Here is a 17,842-nt window from a genome sequence, read left to right on the forward strand (position 1 = left end):
TTTATTCACATAGGAGTGGGTCCAGATTTATCCTCTGCTGCTCTGAAATCTGCTTTTTAAAAATGCTGCTATAGATCCCAACAGAGATTTGTCTGGTTTGAATTTCTGGTTTTCCCCCAGCTAATTGGTCACCCAAGCAATATTAGATCAATTAATTACTGTGTGGGAGAAGAAAAGTCACAGTTAAATGGATCATTGATCTTTTTGTGTCAAAGATGAAAACTTTGCTTTTCAAACTTCTGTTTACTGACAGAAGTGTTCAGCTTGAAATGGATTCTGGACTTTGTTCTGTGCTGTTCTGTGTTTGTAACACAAAATTCCATGAATTTGTGTGGATAAAAATGGCAGGGGGAACTGTTTTGACTTGTTTTTAAAAACTTTGGGTGCTTTTTCCAGAAAAAACTAAGGACAAAGTACCTAAATTTGGGAGAGTTCAGCTCGGTACCATGTGAGCCTTCAGCCTCACTCAGTGCCAGTTTTGGCATTTCTTCAGAGTGAAACTTTCTAACAGCTCCCACCAGCAATTTATCCAGCTGATGGGAAAAGTCAGAGCAGCTTCCAGTACCTTTAGAGCTGGCATGAATGCCATGAATGTATTGATGGTGTATGAGTGACTGATCTCCAGGAATGTGTTCCTGTCAGATGTGCACATTCCAGGGCTTTTGCTTGAATTCTTGGTGCAGTGATTCGTTAGCAGAACTGTAATATGTGCAAAAAACACTAATGAAAAGTGCACTCCTGGTCACAGTGTGCACGGCTCCTGGGGGACTTGCAGCACTAAATGACATTAATTTTGTGCTTAGGTTGAACATTTGATATGAAACCAATCAGTATCAGTTTCCCAGCAGTCCTGGATCTAAAAGGAGACTGATGTGCTTTAATATTCTCTAAATATTCTCTAAATATTCTCTAAATATTCTCTAAATATTCTCTAAATATTCTCTAAATATTCTCTAAATATTCTCTAAATATTCTCTAAATATTCTCTAAATATTCTCTAAATATTCTCTAAATATTCTGATGTACTTTTATCTCAAAATATTCTTTGAATGCTGCTGTTGCAGTTTGTCACTTGGAGAATGACTTCAAACAGCCTTTTTCATGGAAGTGATGAGCTGCAGGAAGAAAAGGGTTTCAAGAAAATTTTTAGAAATATACATGAAAACATCCAGCTGCCAGTGGATTATTTGAGCATGGCATAAACATAAATCCAGTGTCTGGTAATGATTATGTTTCAGAAATATGCTTGTAATTTAATTTAAAGAGAGAAAAGCAGTTTTTTTTTCTGGAAGAGACAAACTTAAGAAGAACATAGTTATGAAGGCATCATTTAAAATAAAGGAGGAAAGATTTTACAATGAAATTTCTCTTCAGAACAGAGTTTCAAGCATCTTTTCACTGGAGTGAGTTGGTGTGGATATTGAGGGAGCTGAGTGCAGTGAGTAAAAATGCCTTTAATGGATTATTGCTGGGAGAAAAATGCCCAAAGGCAATAAATCTGCTGCCAGGGTGGGCTGTGCTCTGCACATCAATTTCCTGCTCTCACACCTGTGGCCTGAGGTGTTCTCCCTGCTCTGTTCTGCTCTTGTGCCCCTGCAGGGTTCTGAGTGAGCCACATAGATGTGTGTGGATGTGCAGTGTTGGGCTGTCACTAAATGTCACTTCTGTCAGCCCCAAGCTGCTCACTTGGTGCCATGTGAGTGCTCTCCTCTCCTCCCTGAGCTGCTGCAGTTCCAAGGGATGGTTTTGTAATGATTTATATCAATATCTTTGCACTGGAGGGCAGGAGGAAGGTGGAACTCATTCAGAATCACCTCCTAAGCAGCAGCTTTCTGTCTGTCTGTCCTTCCATGAGAATAATCTGGAGTAAGGCTTGAGAAGTGAAGCCAGAATTTGAGTGTTCTCAGGCAGACTGTTCATGGCCCGGGTCAGGAGGTGTCTGTGGGGCCCTGGAACCTCGGGGGCTGCTCTGAATGGCTGCAGGAGTCAGCAGCACCACAGTTTGGGTTTCTCCACAAGCCCCACCTTTGCAGTGGATGCCAGAGCAGGTTTGGCAGCTTTCCAGCAGGGATTCCCTGTCTCTCCCGGGAGACTGAAGATCTGGTCAACTTCCCTTTCTCTCCCCTGCCCCTCCGCCCTCAGGTCTCTTGGCAGGTTTTTGGCAGCTCCAGGCCAGCTCTGACCTCTGCTCTCATCTTTTCCTGGTGCTGGCTCCTCCCTGAGGTTGGGGAGGAGGAGAGCTGAGGATGGTGAGTGTGGTACATCCATTTCCTAGGGAAAGAACTCAACAGCTGTGAGCAAACCCACCTCAGCCAAGAGAGGTGGCAAACCCTCAGTGACGGCAGGAGAGAGCAGGGCACTGCTGGGAGGGGACTGTGCCAGACATGGCCAGTTCTGACTCTGTTCTGAGGCAAAGATCCTGGGAGAGAAGGATGCAAATGCCTAATTAAAGATAGAACTGACATTTGGATCTACACAGGCTCAGAGCAGTTGCTGTCTGTGTTTTCTGTGTGTGTAACAACCCTAAAATACATTGCTGTGATCTTCCCTGGTAGCTGTGCCTCAGTGTGCAGGGTTTGGGGGAGAGAATGCTGTGAGAGCAGGGAAGTCACTTGTGGGGTATTTTTATCTTTTGTCAAAATGCAAGTGTGAATTCTTTGTCATTTCCTGCTTTCTCTGGAATTTTTCAGGAAATGTTGATAGCATATCAAAATATTAAATATAAATGTAATGTTGGGGCGTTGTCAACTTCTGTCAGCAGGGACAAGGAGGTTTTGGTGGCTGTCCTGCAATTCCTTAGCTCAGCTCAGCAGAAAAATCAAGTTGAGCTCCTCTTTCTGTTTAGTTTCATCTGTTACCTGGAAGGGTGAAACAAAGGAGTTTCCCATAGGGGTTAAGTTCAGAGAAGCTCTCTGGGTTTCATCTTTCCCCTCTTATCTAAGAGTTTATCTCAGTTTTTATTGCTGCCATCTCAGGAGTTACTCTTTCAGCTGCCATGTGCATTATGTGGGTGTTGTAACTGAACACAACTTGTTTTTCACCTTTCTGGTGCCCAGGAATTGGGAGGTGTGTGGTGAACTTGGTTGTATTCCTCACTTTTCAGAATGTCTCAGTGTCTTCCTTATTCCCTTTTTACATCAAATATAAAACTCTTGTCATTTATGTGCCATAGATTTAAAAATAATAAAACATCCAAGTATCTCAATCCTGTTAGATGATTGAGCATGGAGTTTAAATCTTACTGATATTTTAACATTTTGAACTTTTGGCCAAGTGGACCTGCAGAGCTGATAGATTGAGGATTGGCAGGAGGGGAGGTGGGGCTGTGCTGGCAGTGCAGGAGATATTCAGGAACTGGCTGGAGGTTCTCTTTGAGGCTGAGGGTGCTGCATGTGGTGGTCATGACTTCACCTAAACCAAACCTTTCTCTGGAACTTGGTTCCATTTCCTTTCTGGCTGCTGGTCACACCTGGCTTGAGGTCTGGACCAAAGGTAGTTGCAAATGTGCTGTGAAGGAAAACACTCTGAAATTCAGCTGATCCTTCTGGGTTGGTTCCTTCACCTCTGTTCCCCACAAATTCCATTCCCTAAATATCAATTTGCAGTGAAATGCCAGAATTGTGTTTATTACCCTGGTGATTCCCAGGTGTCACACACTGGCAGAGCTCACACTGTGCATGTTCCTCACAGGTCTGGTGAGTGCCATTTTTATTTTGCATAAATACCTGTGTCTGTAACTATTGTGGTAAGATACCCATGTCTTTAAAGTCCAGAAAAGGCCACTTAACATTAGTGGAAATCTTTCTTATCCAAGAATTTCATTGTTTTAACTCTTCAACTGAAACAAACACTGTTGGCTTTTCCCTGACATAAACATGAGGAAATGTATTGGAGGGTTCAGATAATTGGAGGTGCAGGACCACACATGAGATGAGACTTGAGCAGCTGCTGACAGGTGTTCAGTCAGTGTTGGCTGTTCTGAATGAGGTTGTTGGATTTCTGTACAGGCTTTGGTTTTGCCTAATTTTGAGTAAGATGGTTGAGTACAATTTGGAGTTCAAGCTGCATTGCAGTTGGGATAAATGGGGAGAGAATTCAGTGATGCCTTTATCTGTGTCCCTGCATGTGCAGAAATGTGTGCAGGGAGGGGGTTGTTGGTGTCCTTGCACTGGAAGGTGTTTGTAAAATCATCAAATGGTTTGTGTTGAAAGGGTCCTCAAAGCTCATCCAGTGCCACCCCTGCCATGGCAGGGACACCCCCACTGTCCCAGGTGCTCCCAGCCCTGTCCAGCCTGGCCTTGGGCACTGCCAGGGATCCAGGGGCAGCCACAGCTGCTCTGGGCACCTGTGCCAGGGCCTGCCCACCCTGCCAGGGAAAAATTCTTAATTTCCAATATCCCGTCTAAACCTCTTTCCTGTCTGTTTGAAGCCATTCCTTGTATCCTGTTAATTGCAAATAATCCCTCTCCATTTTCTTGTAGCTCCCTTCAGGTACTGGAAGGTTTCAGCTGGGTCACCCTGGAGCCTTCTCCTTCCCAGGCTGAACAATCCCACTTGTCCCAGGTTTATTTATGCTGAAATGTAACTGAGCATAGTGGGTATGAAGCTTGACAGATTTTTTTTTTGCTGTTTCACACTATGTAAATTGTGACAATATTTATAAAAACCCAAATAACCAAAGCCTCAAAATCAGTGATAAAAATAGATTCCTTAATTAATTCTTTTCATTGTAATTCCTGTTTAGTTAATTAATTAATAATTCTTTTAACAGTGTGGGCTAATGCCTGTGTGGCATATCTGGTTTTCAGGACTGCTGTGCTGGCCTCCTACAGAGCTCTTTATTCTTGTCACCAGGGATGGTTAGGGTGGAGCTCAGGGGAAGGTTCTGCCCCAGAGGGTGCTGGCACTGCCCAGGGAATGGGCACAGCCCTGAGGCTGCCAGAGCTGCCAGGGGTGCCCAGGGTGGGATTGTTGGGGTGGCTGTGCAGGGCCAGGGTTGGACTGGGTGTTCCTGTGGGTCCCTTCCAATTCAGGATATTCTGATTGTACATTCTGGCCCCCTCTCTGAAAGCCCCCAGGCACTGATAATGTCGATTCCCCTGCCGGTGAAGTGCAGTGGGAGGAATTACACATCTGTTCCTGCTCTGTCTGTGTATAAAGTGCAATGCTTTCAGGAGCAGGCTGATTGTGCAGCTGGGGGTGAGCTGTACCTGCAGTGTAGCTTGGTCACCTCACAAGGCAGAGCAGCTCCAGAAGCTTCCAGAAAAGTCTGAAGTTTGCTGTGTGAGGAGGAGGAGGCAGCCCCACTGCAGAGGGAAGGATGTGCCCATTTCCCTGACTGTCCCAATGTTCCTTAGGCTGCACCAATGGAGCACATCCAGGGAGCTTGGAAGACCATCAGCAATGGCTTTGGGCTGAAGGATTCTGTCTTTGATGGCCCCAACTGCATCTCCCCCACGCTGGTGCAGCAGTTTGGGTACCAGCGCCGGGCGTCCGACGACGGCAAAATCTCGGATACGTCCAAAACCAGCAACACCATCCGCGTCTTCCTGCCCAACAAGCAGCGCACCGTGGTGAGTGTGGGCTCACAAATGCTCTCCTGCCCCCGCTGGGGGTGGCCCTACCACCAGAAATCCCCTCCTTCAAAAGGGTCTTACTGGGCTTGAGTGATGGTCAGCAGTTGGGTGGTTTTAGAGGATGTGGTTTATTTGAAATATGCTCTGTATCTGTATTTTGAGAAGCTCTGCTGCTCTGCCTCATTGCTGTGAATTTTCTAAAGCACATGAGCATGTTCCACATGAAAAGTCATTGTTGGATGACCTAAACAATGATGCCTGCATGACACTTCTGTCATTTTCCTCACTTGAAGTGTGGGGGTTAAAACCGAAGTGAAACTTGTTGAGCAAACACTTCTGTTCAGTTTCTTGGAGCTGAGTGTATCTAATAATAGTCTTACCCAAAGTTCCCTGAAATAGAAATTAAACCTTTTTCTGTACTTGAGGTAGCTCCATTTGCCTGCATTTCTGTTCCTTCTGGAGGCTGCCTGCTTGTGTAAAATCCTGTTTCATAGAAACTCAGTCATTGTAAGAAACTGAGAAGTTATAAATTGCCTTCGGAACTTTGCAGGAGTGCACTTTGTGCAGCTTTCCTGGAATTTCTGAAAATGAGAAAATGGTCTTGGAAAAGCTTAAAGAAACTTTGCAGCAGTGTGTAAATGTTTTGTTGTGTCCCCCTTGCTCCCAGGTGAACGTGAGGAATGGGATGACCCTGCATGACTGTCTGATGAAGGCTCTGAAGGTCAGGGGGCTGCAGCCAGAGTGCTGTGCAGTGTTTCGACTTCTTGCTGAGCCCAGGGGGTAAGAGTCAAACTTCCTCCAGAGAATGTAAAAGTCTTGGGTTTGGAATAGCAGCAGTAATGTTTTCTTCCCCTCTGGCTGATTTCTTTTAAAGCAGTTTGGTTGTGAACACTTTGTGTTGCTTTCGTTGCCTTCTTCTGGGGTAACTCTGTCAGCTTCCTGTGTATTGGCAATTTCATTTTTGTTTTAAAGCTAAATACTGAAAATACTGAAAATGGAGGGGTTCCCTCTAGTGCTTGCAGCCCCTTAGTGAGGGTTTTGCCATGCTCTAGAAGAAGTGATGCCTTCCTTCATATTGGAGGTGCATTTCTGTGCTGCCTTTGTGCTTGGTAAATTCAGTGTCAGTGGTTCTTTGCCCACTGCCCTGAACAGTTCTGTGTGCTCAGTTTTAAGGCTCTGCATTCCTCTACAACTTCCCAATATTTGGATTTCAGTCTCATTCCACATATTCCATATTTATTTGTAGGACTGGGGATGCTGCTATTAAATACCAAATGACTGTTTTACAAGCTGAGGGAGTGAAGGTATCTCATGGAGTTAAAGCACTTCCCAGCTCCTCAGCCTTGGCCTTAAAGCTCCCTGCAGCCTCAGGCATTTGTGGGGCTCCATCTCTGAGCAGCTGAGGCCATTCTGGGGTCACCAGTCCCTGCCCAAGCACCTTCATAATGGCTTTTGTGGCACTCATAATTTCTGTTACATTTATAAGGGTGTTTCTGTGACTCCATTAAAACTTCCAGGTGCTTTATGTCAATATTTTATAAAGAAATAACATGTTAAAAAATGAGCAGAAAAAGAGGTGACTTGCTTCTGATTTTTTTGAGAGAAAGACACTGAGATCTATCCAGCTCACTGTACGAGGTTAGCCATGATTTTTTGGGTATTTGTTTTCAGTTTACTCAAGAAAACTCACCAGGCATAATTGCTGATGAGGCCAGACTTATCCCCAAAGTGATTTTGTTGTCCCCATGTTCTCTTTCAGGAAGAAAGTGCGTTTGGATTGGAACACAGATGCTGCCTCCCTGATTGGAGAGGAGCTGCGAGTGGATTTCCTTGACCATGTCCCACTCACCACTCACAATTTTGTAAGCTTGTCCTGCTCTCTGTTCTGCTGGGAAATTTATCTCTTGAACCACAGATTTGGCCAGAGAATGTTGTGAGCATTAAAAAGCTTTTGGCTTTCTTACACAGGGATTTTCAGAAGTTGGGGTTGGTTCCTTCACCCCTGTTCCCCACAAATTCCATTCCCTAAATATCACTTTGCAGTGAAATGCCAGAATTGTGTTTATTACCCTGGTGATCCCCAGGTGTGTCAGCCTGTCAAAGCTCACACTGTGCATGTTCCTCACAGGTCTGATGAGTGCCATTTTTATTTTACATAAATATCTGTGTCTGTAACTGTTGTTGTAAGATACTCGTGTCTTTAAAGTCCAGAAAAGGCAGAAAATTTCCATTTTTAGTCTCTAGCTCATCAGCCAAAAACGGCTGGATAAGTTCAGCAGCTTTACTGAACTGATGGTCCAATATTTATTATTTATACTGGATATTCAGGGATGCTGTTAATTCTGCAGGTCATGACATTATTTTGTGAGCTAATGCTGCCTTGTAATTTGACATGAGTGTTCTGTGGGGGAATGAAAGGCTTTACTTTGTAGTTCCTTCTCAAAAATGGATTATTTAAATTATTGATATTATTTTGTGTTTATTCCACACAAAACATAGAAGGTGGTTTTGTGCTCTGTGGGTTTTTTTTATTTTTTAAAAATTTTTAAAAATTCTTTTTTTTTGCAGAGATAATGCCCAACTCTCACTGTTTTACCTCGCATTATTGTCTTCTCCCTGGGAAGGAACTCTGTTCCCATATTTTAGCTTTTTTCTTGTTTTGTTCTAGAAATACATTGTGCTAATCCTAAATCCTAAAGGATTGTCATTTACATCCATTAGAAAGGTTAAGACTGATTTGCAAAACCTGAAAGTCACTTTACTTCTACATTACATTTAAAAAAACTGCAGAAAATGTCATCTGCAGCTGCTCAGCAGAAAATGAATATTTTTCTCCAGGTCTGGAGGAGGCTGAAATTTGGAGCTTTTCTCTCCAGTAGGTTCTGGAGGAGGAAACCCCCTTGGTTCATTTTAATCTTTTCATACTTCAGAAGCTTTAAAAAAAACAAAGTAGGCTGCCATTTAAAAAAAAAGTACAAATTCCTTCTATTATTTTGATTACTAAGAAATGTATTTCTCATGCAAGACTTATTGGTTAGTCATAAACACCAAGAGTTTTGGCTAACAAAAAAAATGAATTGGGCCTTCCAGTCTGATGCTCTTTCACCTCTTTGGTGCTACTGGAAACAAACACAAACCCCAGCTCTTGGCTCACACAGCTCTGTCACCTTGCTGAGAAAAACAATCACTTTTGCATTTGACAGAACACCTGTCCTTTTCTTTCTCTTTGTTTGTTTGTTCTGTAAATAAAGCCTTCAGTGTTTCTGAACTTCCCAGGTGTCCAAGCAACCTGGAAATCCACTCTGGAATATTTGAGTGTGGTTTTAAGCTCAGTAGCAACCTAGGGGCTCTGACAGCATTTTACCGTGGTTATTTATTTCTGTTGGGCTCTGAAGATCCAAATGTCAGTTAATGAAGAGTTAATTAGTTAATTAATAACCACTGGCTGTATTTTCCAGGCCAGGAAGACATTTCTGAAGCTTGCCTTCTGTGACATCTGCCAGAAGTTCCTGCTCAATGGCTTCCGCTGTCAGACGTGTGGCTACAAATTCCATGAGCACTGCAGCACCAAGGTGCCAACCATGTGTGTGGACTGGAGCAACATCAGGCAGCTCTTGTAAGGACTGCTCCTTTCTCATGGCACCAGCAAGTCTGGCTGACACTTGCTTTTGTGTCTCTGATCCCAGAGATCCTTTGGGGCTGTGGGGAAGGCAGTCCCTGTGAGCAGAATTGTGGGTTGAGCTCATGCAACAGCCAGCAATGAGTGTCTGTTCCCCAAAGGCCGTGCACATCAGCTGCAGTTTGTTCTTGCTCTGCATTTTAATGTTCTGGGACAAGCAAACAAACACCTTGAATGACCAGGCAGTTGCTGCAATGCCCTTTGAGCAGGGGACAGCAATTCCTCTCCCAAACACATGTTAGGAATCAACCAGGCCATGATTCAGTTGGATTTTAGCTGTTGGAAATTTAGTGTTCACCTGTTCTACACCTCAGCTTCTGGTGAAAATGGTGAATGGTGAGAAAACAGATGGAGGATACTGATACCAGTTACAAAAAGTTGAAAATTATGATGTTACAAGTCCTTTTATGCAAAAGTGTTAAAGCTTGTAATTGTTTTTATGTGTCTTAGTGGTTGTAATTTTTTATAACTAAACTTGGTCACGTGGTTCTGCATTTTCCCATACTAAGAGAGTGCAGGATGACTCGTGCCACTGGGTGCTACCTGGTTTTAATAGAGCTGAATTGTGTCAAGTGCCCTTTCAGGAAAACCTTAAGTCTGATATAAAAAGATTTTGTCTCTCACGTTTGGAAAGAACATGTGGAACTTTTCTTTGGGAGTCTGAAGGCAGAGATTTCAGTTGTACACAGAGGAAAAACACGATGTAAAGATAGGAATGTGTTCATGAAGTTAATCATGCTGCAAAGAAACAGCCCTTTCAAATTTCAGCTTTCAAGAGCATTGTACAGGAGGTAGTGTAGCAGTTGAAGTTGTAATTGTTTTTGTTGATATTTCAGATTGTTCCCAAATTCAAATATCAGTGACAGTGGTGTCCCTGCACTACCTCCCTTGACAATGAGACGGATGCGGGAGTCTGTCTCCCGGATACCTGTTAGGTAAGCTTGTATTTCCTGTCATTTCTCTCTTGGGAAATACACTTCTCTCAAAACAATCCATCCAAAGCAGCCAGAGACCCCCAGCTCCTCCAAAGCAGAGCAGTGTGATGCAAGGTTGGGATCAATGTGCAAGGCAGCAACACCACTTCATCACAGACAACTTTCTTGTTCTCAGATCCACCAAAGCATTGATTTCAGATTACATAGTTGCAATTTTTAGCCTTAAATCTTAAGGTAGAGTATTAAAGGCTTTTTGGAGACCTTTGTTTTCCTGCCTAAGAAAATCCAAGGCTCCCTTTTGGTATTTTTGTGAATTAATTTTATTTTATCTGATCAGGTAGTGTGCATTGAGAGTTTGTGTCTCGTGGTGGATGATTCACATCATAACTAAAATAATGCTCTGATATTCTGATGACAGATAGGAATTTAAGGAGAGAACAGTGGGGACTGAAAATTTGCTCCTCTAAAGAAAATTCTGATACCTAAAGAGAAGTTTCCTGTAGTTTTGAGTGCTGAAATGAATCTTGTGTCCCTTTCCAAGGGGCCTGTCCCCTGACCCTAACACGTGCCTGTATTCTTTCCCTTGAAATTCTAGAGGCTGAGGAGAGCAGGCCAGCTTTTGTTTTTTCTGCACCCATTTGAGCAGTCTGGTCAGGAATGAGGCACAGAGCACGTAGCTGACTTGTAAATGGTTCTATATCTTTATTTCTTTATTTTAATGGGAACTGCATCAGGAATTGATCTTTGCTGTCTCACTCTTATTTCCAGTGTTGTTGAACAGTGAGTTATTAACTTTATAGATATTTTGAAGGGTTTTGTGAAGGCTGGCCCATTTCAGTAAAGATGCATTTGTGTTTTGGGATCCTTATGGTCTGAGTGGCCTTAGCTGTGATTTATAACTCTTTGTTGAGCTGGATTTTAGTCTTGGCCTCCTTTTAACTGGTGTTGGGTTTCATGACTTCCTTGCTGGCTGTTCTGTGCAAACCATTGAACAGTCTTGCAAAGCTTTGCAGATTCAGGGCTTAGCTCTTAAGCTGTGCATTTAACAGGCTTGAAATGAGCAGTTTGTTTAGTTTCACAGTCCTGAATTCATCTCTCAGAGCCAGTATTTTGTCAGTGTATTAAATGTGATTTGGTGGGGATTGAGGTGGCAAAATTCCTAACAGCAAAACCAGACCTCAGCTAAACACACTAATTAAATATATGAGCTGACAAGATCTTCTAGTTTTTCAAATTTATTTCTTAAATGAAACTGGGACTGATTCAGCTGACCAAGTAGCTTAGTTGATGTGTAAATCCCAGCTCTTTCTCTGCTTGGAATTGTGTGTGCATTGCTTTTGGACAGGTTACATTGAACAGCGTTTGTCACTTGCCACAGGAGGGGAAATAAAAATAACCACAACTCTCCCTTTGTCTCTGCTTCCTTCTCAGCTCCCAGCACAGGTATTCTACACCTCATGCCTTCACTTTCAACCCATCCAACCCTTCCTCTGAGGGCTCTCTGTCCCAAAGGCAGCGCTCCACCTCCACCCCCAACGTGCACATGGTCAGCACCACCATGCCCGTGGACAGCAGGATCATTGAGGTAACCTGGGCTCCCCAGGGGCTGCCCTGCCCTGCCACAGCCCCTGGGGCCTTGCCTTCCCTGCCTTCCTCCCCTCTGCTCACCATCTTCCTCAGCTGCCTCACTGGGGAAGGCGTCAGGAGACACCTTTGCATAGGGAGTTCATTGTTAATTCTTGCAGTTAATACTTGGCTGGAGTAATGGTGAATTCTAGGGGTGTGCAGAGATGTTTAGCAGTTAGTCAGTTTTGTGAAGAAATGCTTTTTAGACATGTCTAAAAATGTTCTTCTAAATTTAAAAGTCTGGGTTTGTGGGGGGCTGGTGTTAATTTTCAATCAGACTGAAGGTGCCCTAAGTCTGGGTAGGTCAGAGCTTCCTGGGGCTCTGTTTTGTGTTACACTGAAGGGAATTAATGACAGCTCTGGGCCTGTGGGCTGAAGCCAGTCTGGCTGAGACTATTCCTGCTCTTCTTGCCTTCAAGCAGCCTTTTTTTGTGTTTTCCTCCCTTAGACTGGCAGTGAGGGACAACTCTTGGAAGTCAGGCCTAAAGTGGCTGGGTTTCTTTAATTTTGGTTTGTGACAACTTTAACAAAGTGGTGTGCAGGAACTGCAGGACCTGGGAGAGACAGCAAGCCCTGTTTGTTGCTTTTGCCTCTGGAATAGTTTAAAAACTCTGGAGGCCAAGCAAAAGCCCTTCACTGCTGAGCTCACCTGCATCTTCAGCTGTGATTTATGGACTTGTGTGAAACCTGAAGATCCTCTGAAGGGGTGAGAGAGTTCCTCTGGCCCTTGGCAGCAGAGCAAGAGTGCCCTGCAGCCCAGGAGGCATTTTTGGTCAGAGGCTCTGTGTCAGCTGGGTTTGTGTCCTCCCTTTCTCTCTGGGTTCTTTGGCTCCCAGCCCTTTTTGCTGGTTCAGAGGCCAGGCTGACCATCTCTGATGGCACAAACCACAATGGAGCACTCAAGAAAATCTGAATTATTGATCCTGGTAGACTGATGAGTCTTTAAGGAGACATTTTTTCTTTATTCTGTATGCAGAGCAGTAAAGACAGAAACACTTTCTATTCTGGATCTTCACATTACCATAAAAATAGTTGTTACATCCTAAAAGCTTTTAAAAGGCCCCACAACAATGCAGAAAGAAAGTAGTAAAGACTTTCTAATAAACCAGGAGAAAAACTGTAATAAAAAATGGTTTAGCCAAGGATAGGTCCTAGTGAACCTCTGGGTTTGAGCAGGAATACTTCAAAATTTTACTGCACTTAATTATCATTTATCAAGCAAATTAGCTTACTTTTTCTTTCATTTAGCCTAACATTTAATTTTTAGAAATATTTTTTTATACTTCCTCTGTTCTTTTCTTTTATCTCTTACTGTGTTGGCCTAGAATAACAGCCTGAATGCTTCTCCCAGCTCCTGGTGCAGACGCTTTTGTTTGAGGGGAAGAGTAGGTATTTCCTTGGTGCCTTCTGTTTTCTTGTCATTAACAGCATTGCTGGGACTTGTGAGCCATGGCAGTGTCCACCTGCAGTGTTTAATCTGGACCTGGGCTGATGAGAATCTTGCCAGCATGTTTATATTCAAATATTGAGGCTGTTATTGGAAGAGGCAGATTGATGAAGAGCTTCATGTTCAGTTTATCTGGCTGAATTCATCCTCCTCTGAGTGTGAATAGGCTTGGATTAGAATGCATTAAACAGCCTTTAAACAAAACCTTCTCAAAACACATCCATTGGGTGGCTTTTCCCTCTGGAAATGGTTTTTATTGGCTGTACCCATCCAAAGCCCTGAGATTAAGAACAATGTCACTGTTTTTATTTCCCGTCCAAGTAAAGTTGACAAACTGCAGCACTGGGGATGGTGTTACTGGTGTAGGAACAGGGGGTTTGGTTTGTTTGCTGTTGAATTCTGAAGCAAATAAACAAATATTCAGGATTGAAGCTCAAAAATACTTTTTCAAAGTAAGAACTCCACATAGAAGTAAGAACTCTCATAAAAGTATGAGAAACAATTTGAATTCTTTAGTTACCCTTTGCCAGCCTCCTTGAAAGCAGTTACATTCTCAGGCTGATGTACAAAGCCAATCTCTTGTTGTTTGAGTTCTGAAAGGCTTTATTATCCTTAAACTGAACAAAATAATGAAATTGAGGAGTTCTTCACTGGTTGTTCATGCAGATTTTATTTTAATCCACTCAGGTGTGGAGCAGTGGCAATCTGCAAGAATGCTGCACTTAGTCCAGCCTGGGTGAATGCAACTAATTAGCTAAACCAATGTATTTTATAACTGAATCTTTGCTCAGGATAATCTTAATTTGAAACTGTGGAGTGCAATGTGGGCTTGTTCTGTCCTCCTATGAAATCTTACATTTATTATTCTACTAATTAGTTAGAGAATTTGCATTGACTTCTGTTAACTTTGACAGTGTTTAACCTCTCTGTAGTGCATGTTCTTGCTTTGTACTCACACAGTCCCTGGATATTTTCCCTTTGCTGTTTGTACTTTGGGATAATGCCAAAGGCAGGTGAGAAAAGCTGTGCAGTGCTGTTTGTCAGAGCTTAGTTCTCTCTTGTGCATGGCTCTAGAGTTGTGTTGTGCCCGTGGCATGAGGTGACACTTGTGGCACTGTCCTGGTGACCTGTGGGAAACACTGCTCAAATGCCAAATTCCCTGTGGGAATGTGCTTGGAAAAGGAGAGGGCTTTGTGTAGGGGCACTTGTGTAGCTTTTTTGGGGGTTGAAGTATGTACAGCTATTTCACGTGGGTGTTGAGGTGGAATATTTGGGGGGGGGTTAAAAGTCCTGCTGTACCCAGAAGCTGTTTGGGAGTTGTCCCCTGGGGCAGAGCCATGCCAGGAGCTCTGTCCACACCTGGAACACAAGCATGAGGTGCAGGGGGAATGCAGGCAGTGTTGCTGCTGGTTCTTCTTGTTTTGTGCCCTTTTCTCTTTCCTTTTTGGTAGCAGTCCTTTCAGTATGCTGTGAATCTTCCCTGTGTTGTCAGAGTTCACAAGTTGCATGGGTTTCCTGCAGGATTGGTGTGATGAGCAGATCCCCAATCCTGGAGCTGCTGGCCAGTGCTGCATTGCACTAAAACTGGCCCAGCAATTTCCACACCAGCCCTGCTTGTTCCTTTGTGTGTTCTCTTACATTTACTAACTTTATTATCCATTTTCTCTGTTGCAGGATGCAATTCGAAGCCATAGTGAATCAGGTATGGTTTCAAAAATGAAACATTTTCTAATATGGTTTGATTTGGTTGTTTTCTTGTTCATCACCTGTTTCCTTGTGTTTCTGTCTTAAAGCCTCACCCTCTGCTCTGTCTGGAAGTCCTAACAATATGAGCCCAACTGGCTGGTCTCAGCCTAAAACCCCAGTCCCAGCCCAAAGAGAGAGAGCCCCTGCATCTAACACACAAGAAAAAAACAAAATTGTAAGTATGGTGTTTGTTTTAATTCCAAAATGAGTTACACCCTGCTGGGAGAGTGGTGAGGGATGAATTTCTGCCCTAAAAGGTGCAGGGATGAATTTCTGCACTGAAAGGTGCAGGGATAAATTTCTGCACTAAAAGGTGCAGAGATGAATTTCTGCACTGGAAGGTGCAGGGATGAATTTCTGCACTGGAAGGTGTGCAGGGATGAATTTCTGCACTGGAAGGTGTGCAGGGATGAATTTCTGCACTGGAAGGTGTGCAGGGATGAATTTCTGCACTGGAAGGTGTGCAGGGATGAATTTCTGCACTGGAAGGTGTGCAGGGATGAATTTCTGCACTGGAAGGTGTGCAGGGATGAATTTCTGCACTGGAAGGTGTGCAGGGATGAATTTCTGCACTGGAAGGTGTGCAGGGATGAATTTCTGCACTGGAAGGTGTGCAGGGATGAATTTCTGCACTGGAAGGTGTGCAGGGATGAATTTCTGCACTGGAAGGTGTGCAGGGATGAATTTCTGCACTGGAAGGTGTGCAGGGATGAATTTCTGCACTGGAAGGTGTGCAGGGATGAATTTCTGCACTGGAAGGTGTGCAGGGATAAATTTCTGCACTAAAAGGTGCAGGGATGAATTTCTGCACTAAAAGGTGCAGGGATGAATTTCTGCACTAAAAGGTGCAGATAATCTTGGATTGCTCTGCACTGTGTATACAGGAGCAGTTTATTATCATTAATTGGGGAATGATGGCACTGTTATAAATGGGTTATAAATGCTCAGAACAAAGTGTTCTGGGTTGCAAATGAATTTCAGGCAGTGGTGTGACATTGTCAGTGCAGGTCCAAGGATTTCCTTTTAAATCTTTCGAGGTTACATCCTTTTGATCCAGTTTTAATTTATTTAAAATTGGCTTTATTAGCCCTGTTTGAACTGTGCTGTTTCCAATGCCTTCATTTCCATTGGACAGTCAAATGTCTCAGGGAAAACCAGATTTTACAAAATACAACTTTTCCTTCAAAGGTTTGATTTAAACTTAGGGGTGGGGGAAAGAAAGAAGAGTTAGAATAACAATTGATAATAATAATTGATAATATCTTGAAATTTTTGAAGGCTTCTAAGCTTTCACAAGGAGAACACAGTTGCTCAGTGGGATTCACAGGTTTTGCTCACTTAGACATTGGGAATTTTGCTCTCATCTGTTTGGCTTATTCCATTTAAGAGTTGCAGAGTTTTAGCATTGTGCTTTTGAAGAAACCACTCTCTTAAATATTTCAGATGTTTTAAAATATTTGATCATAAAATACGTGTTCCTTAGGGTTTAGTTTTCTAGTGCAGACCTTCATGATAAACAGTTCAAGACATCCATGAAAATGGGTGATTTTTTATTTGGGTGTTTTGCTAAAAACCCCCACCACCCTCCCAAACTGAGGAGAAAAACAAAAATCCAAACTGCAGGATCAGCCCCTCAAGGTTCCAGGGGGAAGTTGTGTGAAGGAAGTTACTTAATTTATTTGTGTGTGTATAATACAGGTGATTAGAAATGAACTCCCTGTGAATTGTTGTTGCAGAGGCCTCGTGGACAGAGAGACTCCAGCTATTACTGGGAGATAGAAGCCAGTGAAGTGATGCTCTCCACCAGGATAGGCTCAGGCTCTTTTGGGACAGTTTACAAGGGCAAGTGGCACGGTGAGTCTGCAGCTGGGGGGCAGCACCCAGGGAAAATGGAGCTTGGGGTGCTGCGTGCTCAGCTGCCTCCAAAGGCACAGGAGAATGGATTTAGGGGTGCTGGGTGTTCATCCTTCACCAAGGGCACAGGGAGAATGGATTTATTGCTGCTGGGTGCTCATCCTTCACCAAGGGAAGAGGGAGAATGAGTTTAGGGGTGCTGGGTGCTCATCTGCCACCAAAGGCACAGAGAAAATGGATTTATTGCACCTGGGTGCTCATCCTTCACTAAGGGACAGGCAAAATGGAATTACAGGTTCTGGGTGCTCATCTGTCTCCAAAGGCACAGGGAGAATGGATTTAGGGGTGCTGGGTGCTCATCCTTCACCAAAGGGAGAATGGATTTAGGGGTGCTGGGTGCTCATCCTTCACCAAAGGGAGAATGGATTTAGGGGTCCTGGGTGCTCATCCTTCACCAAAGGGAGAATGGATTTAGGGGTGCTGGATGCTCATCCTTTCACCAAAGGCACAGAGGAAATGGATCTGGGGGTGCTGGGTGCTCAGCTGCCTCCAAAGGGAAAATTGATTTAGGGGTGCTGGGTGCTTATCCTTCACTAGAGGCACAGAGAAAATGGGTTTATTGTACCTGGCTGGGTGCTCATCTGCCTCTAAAGGGAGGATGGATTTATTGCTGCTGGGTGCTCAGCTGCCACCAAAGGGAGAATGGGTTTAGGGGTGCTGGGTGCTCATTTGCCACAAAAGGGAAAAGGGATTTATTGCCACTGGGTGCTTATCTGCCACCAAAGGCACAGGGAAAATGCATTTGGGGTGCTCTGTGCTCATCCTTCACCAAAGGCACAAGGAAAATGGATTTAGGAGTGCTGGATGCTCATCCTTCACCAAAGGGAAAAGGCATTTTGGGGTGCTCAGTGCTCAGTTTCCACCAAAGGGAAAATGAATTTATTGCTGCTGGGTGCTCATCTGCCACCAAAGGCACAGG

At 43.7% G+C, this 17,842-nt stretch overlaps 1 protein-coding gene across 4 annotated transcripts in view; it reads left to right on the plus strand.

Moving 5' to 3' along the window:
• The window catches only part of RAF1 (Raf-1 proto-oncogene, serine/threonine kinase), a 43,581-nt gene that overhangs the window by 14,201 nt on the left and 11,538 nt on the right, over positions 1-17,842 (plus strand). The window contains exons 3-12 of one of the 4 annotated variants that reach the window (XM_058813115.1): positions 5,358-5,573; positions 6,244-6,356; positions 7,336-7,438; positions 9,035-9,192; positions 10,092-10,190; positions 11,622-11,775; positions 13,142-13,201; positions 14,938-14,965; positions 15,057-15,184; positions 16,746-16,863. In XM_058813115.1, coding sequence (XP_058669098.1) covers positions 5,367-5,573; positions 6,244-6,356; positions 7,336-7,438; positions 9,035-9,192; positions 10,092-10,190; positions 11,622-11,775; positions 13,142-13,201; positions 14,938-14,965; positions 15,057-15,184; positions 16,746-16,863 — 1,168 coding nt within the window. In that variant the 5' untranslated portion in view covers positions 5,358-5,366. The remainder of the gene's footprint in view (positions 1-5,357; positions 5,574-6,243; positions 6,357-7,335; positions 7,439-9,034; positions 9,193-10,091; positions 10,191-11,621; positions 11,776-13,141; positions 13,202-14,937; positions 14,966-15,056; positions 15,185-16,745; positions 16,864-17,842) is intronic. The other 3 variants (XM_058813116.1, XM_058813117.1, XM_058813118.1) reach the window with 3 other exon arrangements.

This window comes from Ammospiza caudacuta, chromosome 12, assembly GCF_027887145.1.
Source record: "Ammospiza caudacuta isolate bAmmCau1 chromosome 12, bAmmCau1.pri, whole genome shotgun sequence".
NCBI lineage: Eukaryota > Metazoa > Chordata > Aves > Passeriformes > Passerellidae > Ammospiza > Ammospiza caudacuta.